Source organism: Pyxicephalus adspersus, chromosome 1 (assembly GCF_032062135.1).
Source record: "Pyxicephalus adspersus chromosome 1, UCB_Pads_2.0, whole genome shotgun sequence".
Classification (NCBI taxonomy): Eukaryota; Metazoa; Chordata; class Amphibia; order Anura; family Pyxicephalidae; genus Pyxicephalus; species Pyxicephalus adspersus.
In genome coordinates, this window is record NC_092858.1 from 31,270,512 (window position 1) to 31,275,367 (window position 4,856).

Below are 4,856 nucleotides of genomic sequence, written 5' to 3' on the forward strand. Positions count from 1 at the left end.
AAAAGTGTAGTCTCCAAAGAATGTTTTCATAAAAATATAATTTGGGTCTTAAAACATGTGACTTTTATTATTTTAAAGAAAAACTTGTGTTCTGCATGGTTCTTCTGTTGTCTTGTCTTTTTTATATGTGTATTGGCTCTACAGATCTGGTTCCTGGTAATTAACTTCTGATTGATGAAGTAACAAATTAGGGTACACTACTTTTAACATTTTAACATACCTGAATGAGTAATGAATTTAAATGTACATTGTACAGTAAATCCAGACACTAAATTATTTTTTAATGGCTGTGTGGTTACTTTCCCTGGCAATAAATTTCATTTCCAGTCTCCCAATGTGTTGGATTGTTGGTCTGTACTTACAGCATCATAGATTTGTTTGGAAAGAACAATTTGATCCTCTACTCCAGTAAGTTTTGTCTGAAGGTCAAAGATGGTCAGGTACAAGTGATCAACATCCTGTAGGAAATCGGACAACAGTTAAGGCTTAGTCTACATGGACGTTTTCCCCAGGGTTTAACCTGAGGCTTTAAAAACCTATACTTGAAATTCCTATGCATTCCAATGGGCTAATCTACACGAGGACGTTTCCTTGAGGCACGCTTATCTTTAACGTTGCTTGCAAAGTTTAAAATTAAAACGCTGGGTTAATGCTTGAAAACATCCAAAAACGTGGGAAAATGCCAGTAAACTTGATTTCAATAGGGCTTTTTCCCGATTATAAGCACTTTATAAAGGCAAGCTTTAAAACGCTACTAAAAGTGCATAAAAACGCATATAAATGCAGTAAGAAAGTTTACATGCGTTTTAAAAACATCTGCGAAGACCCGGCCTAATTCAGGTTACAATGGCATATAATGTAACAATGTCACAAATATTAAAATGCCTTCTTGTCATTATGCATTCAAAATTATTTATAACTAAAAATGGAATACAAATCATGTATACATTGTATTACTATGTATTAATCTTATGTTATGTTATGAAGAAACATTATTACATACCAAAGAACACCTAGAACACTATGGGTTAGCTAAAGCAACAGCACACGAAAAACAGCCTGCATTAAGGTTTCATTTGTCTGATTGAATACTGGGACCAAGCCATCTCCTAATGGTGTAAACTGACACTGACCTCCTTCAGTGTGGTCCATTCTGCCTCCAGGGTCTTTGTAGATGAACTGTCCTCTTCATACCTAAAAGCAAACATGGAAGATCAAATTAGTGCGAAATTATGATTATCAGAAAATAGCCTTCTTATTAACACTTTGACTCTCCTCTACTGCCCCCCACAACCCCTTTGTAAGCCCAGCCAGTTTTTCATTCAGTGGAAGTCTATGATCCTTACACTGTACAGGATCATGCAAAGAGCCCACCAACAACAAAAGAAAGAAACACCAGAAACAGGAGTGTAGAATATAATAAGTTTTACTACTATAACATAATTCCCTAGAATAAACAGTTGGAAAAGTGACCTGCAAAAGATGTTACAGGGATGGGGCAATTGGTCACACCTTGCCCCATTCACTGATTTCTGGGGTGACAGATTGGCCTTTGTTGCCTGCCCTAGTGAGCCAAAACAAGCCAGATTATATGAATACCCCAATATCAAGTGGCAATTGATTACATAAATAATATTTGTTATCATCTCTGATACAACAAACCTAAAACTAAAACTTACTTGGTTTGTATTTCATCAATTGCTTGCTTGTAGTGATCAATTTCTGACAAAAGTGCTGTTTTGGTTTGAGTTAGGGTCTCAATCTGGGCTTTGTAGCCAGCTACAGCAGTAGTGGTGACCACGGTGGCATTGGCTGGTGCACTTGGGTCACTTCTGTTGTAGAGGTTGATCTGAGCTCTGAGTATGGTGTTCTGCTGTTCCAAACTGCGGACCTGGAAAACACAGGATTACGGTCACTCAAGTTGTTTTAATGAATATTGTACACTCAAAACCAGTGCCCTGCTCAAAGAGTATGTTCCAGTCCCCGGAGTTCAGCAGAGAATGCTGGCAAGTGGGTATGATGGATGATACACAATTTATAGCAAGAAAGAGGCATAGATTTGGATGTTCCAAGAACATAAAAGACCTAAAGTTGGTGTCAACCTCTCTGTTGCATTGGATAAATGAAGAACATACATATTGGCTGGTAATCGTTTTCACCCTCATATAAGACATTAAACAGGAGCTTTTACCATAGTGTAGAATTATATTCAGATTGAACAACAGAATTAGGATGATCAATGTTTGACAATGGTACTATTACCTACAGCAAATTTTACATTTTAATTAATCTAATATTACTAACATAATCGAATGGTATCAGATTAGCTGTTTTAGGCAATGTGCATCTTTCTTCAATACACTTTATTAGCATAATGAATTTTTTTGAGTTGGTTTATTATAGTCTAAGCTATGGTGGGCTGATCTCCATTTACAATAAAACTGAAGGAAAGAAGCAATTTTCCTATAACTATCAATGTTAGGGGTCACTTGATTATTAATTAGAGTTGGAGGACAACACAATTTTACTGTCTGCCCTTTTTTTCTGCAGGTATTATTCCAAAAATGTAAATGACAATAACTTTACAGGGGGTTGATAACAAAATATTTGGCCCTGGGTGTCAAATTCACTAAATATGCCACATTACTTATTCTTTAACATTACATTTCTTTCACTAATTGTTCACTAGTGATTAACTAAAATGACAATTTCATTTTGTAAAAACTGCATATTTTCACAAAATGCAATTTGAGTGAAATGCTTGCAAGGAGAGAAGGTAAAATATTTGCATTCCAATATTGATTTATGGTCTGCATTATGAATTTATTACAGAGGACTGTTACATAAGTACAAAGAAGTAAGCACATTAAATAGAAAATAGAAATAGAATAGAACCTATCATTTAAATAAAAATAAAAAGGCTCTGTGTCAGGTAACTTTATATATTCACTATCAACTGTAGTAAATAAATAGAAATTCTGAAGAACTTTGTGCAAAAAAAAAGAAAAAAAATACATTACTGACCCTGCCTCTTAGAGACTGGAATTCTGCTGTAAAAAGTTATCTTTTAGTTGTAGCAGATACAATGGTAGCAGATCCTTACATCAAAAACACACAAATAAAAAGTTTTTAGAAAATGTACACCAAGGAAGATTGCTACTTCTGATACCATTTCTGATCCAATAAACGATCAGATCTAAAGTGAATTTGAAGGGAATTCAGCAGCTGACTGTTCAAATAGCTGAATATACCTAGCCACATATTATTTCTGATTGACTTCTGATTTAAGAAAAAAAACAAAATATCTCAATTAAAAGTGCTATGTAAACAAAGAATCTTGTGCATCTCACTAATCAAAAACTGTCAGAAGACATGCTCCTGGGTACTGGATTTTACTATCTAGGTAATTTAAGGATAAAAAAAAAGAATAAACAGCTTAGATTTAAAATGTTACCTTCTTGTAAAAATGTAACAATGTATGTTGGATGTTACAATGCTAAATTGGAGAAAGTTGTTCCATGAAGTAAAATAGTAAAATCTATTTGTAAGGCTATAACTATAATATAATATCATATCATGTATCATATATCATAACATGGGATATTTTCAATGTTACATAGTCAAGCAGCATTGTAATGAGATAAATATATGCAAAGGACAATGATTCAGATGATACACTGCATGCCCCATCATGAAATCATATGTTAGATCTTTTTCTTTCCTAACACAGGTCTTTTCAAATCTAATTATTAATGATTTAGCCCATAGGCTTATGAATAACATGGTTCAATAACTCTTCTATATAGTAAACCCTCATAATCAATCAGAGAACAGTTCAGTGCTAATTACAGCTGATCCATAGTTGCTATAAATATTAGTGCCAGTTGGCATTTTTTTTGGCTACAAGATACAATTTAATTTTTAACCCTTTAATCACACCTCAAATAAACAGAAGAGTGGTCATTTTTTTCTAAAACTCCATGTCAGCCAAATGAAGTACCTTGTTAATGAATTGGGCGAACTTGTCGTTAAGATTCTGGAGTTCCTCCTTCTCCTTCAGGCGGGTGACTTGGACAGTGTCCACAGAGGGAAGTGATGGGTCAATGGATGGGATGTCAGAAGCACTTGGACCAGCTCCTAGACCCCCAATTCCTGGTCTTACACCACTAAATAGGAATGAAGGGCTCACACCATAGCTACCAACCTTGAACCCTCTTCCTCCTCCTAAACGAGCCTTAAGAACTCCAAAAGCTCCTCCAGCTCTGCCTCCTGCCCCACCAAGGGCTCCTGCAAAACCAAACCCAGCGCCAGCTCTTGCCCCAGCGCCAAAACCTGCCCCTGCACCTACCCTAAGGCCAGCTCCAGCACCGAACCCAAAACCTCCACCAAGACCTCCTCTCGATCCAAACCCTGCTCCACCTGCAGCTCCTAACCCAATAGCCCTGGAGACACCAATGCCCCCAAAGCCACCTCCAATTCCCCCACTATATCCACCTCCAAACCCCCCTGACCTAAGTCCCTTGGCAGCATTGAACATTCGGTTGCTTTCATAGGTTCCTCCAAAGCGAACAGCTGAGCTGCTGACTTTCACTTGTTTTTCTACTGTCATCCTGAGAGTTTGTTGAATCCAAGATTGAGAGAGTCCAGAGCAAAGTCCCAGTGGAGGCACCCATCAGTTATATATCTCAATGGGGTTCCTGGAGGGGATGCACAAACTCTGCTTCCCATTGGGTGAGGAGGCAGTTTAACACGAATCATCAAATTCTTCTATCTGGAACCAAACTAAAAATCAGTGCCCCAGGCAGGAATGATCAAACTAAAGACAAGGGATAGCAAGCACAGAAAGAATTAAGAAA

At 36.9% G+C, this 4,856-nt stretch overlaps 1 protein-coding gene across 1 annotated transcript in view; it reads right to left on the reverse strand.

The window, feature by feature from the left end:
* Positions 1-4,609, reverse strand: part of LOC140327057 (thread biopolymer filament subunit alpha-like) — a 19,549-nt gene extending 14,940 nt beyond the window's left edge. Inside the window, exons 1-4 of the mRNA XM_072406629.1 lie at positions 4,001-4,609; positions 1,680-1,891; positions 1,134-1,194; positions 363-458 (exon numbers count right to left, since the gene is read on the reverse strand). Coding sequence (XP_072262730.1) covers positions 363-458; positions 1,134-1,194; positions 1,680-1,891; positions 4,001-4,609 — 978 coding nt within the window. The remainder of the gene's footprint in view (positions 1-362; positions 459-1,133; positions 1,195-1,679; positions 1,892-4,000) is intronic.
* Positions 4,610-4,856: the final 247 nt, after the last annotated feature.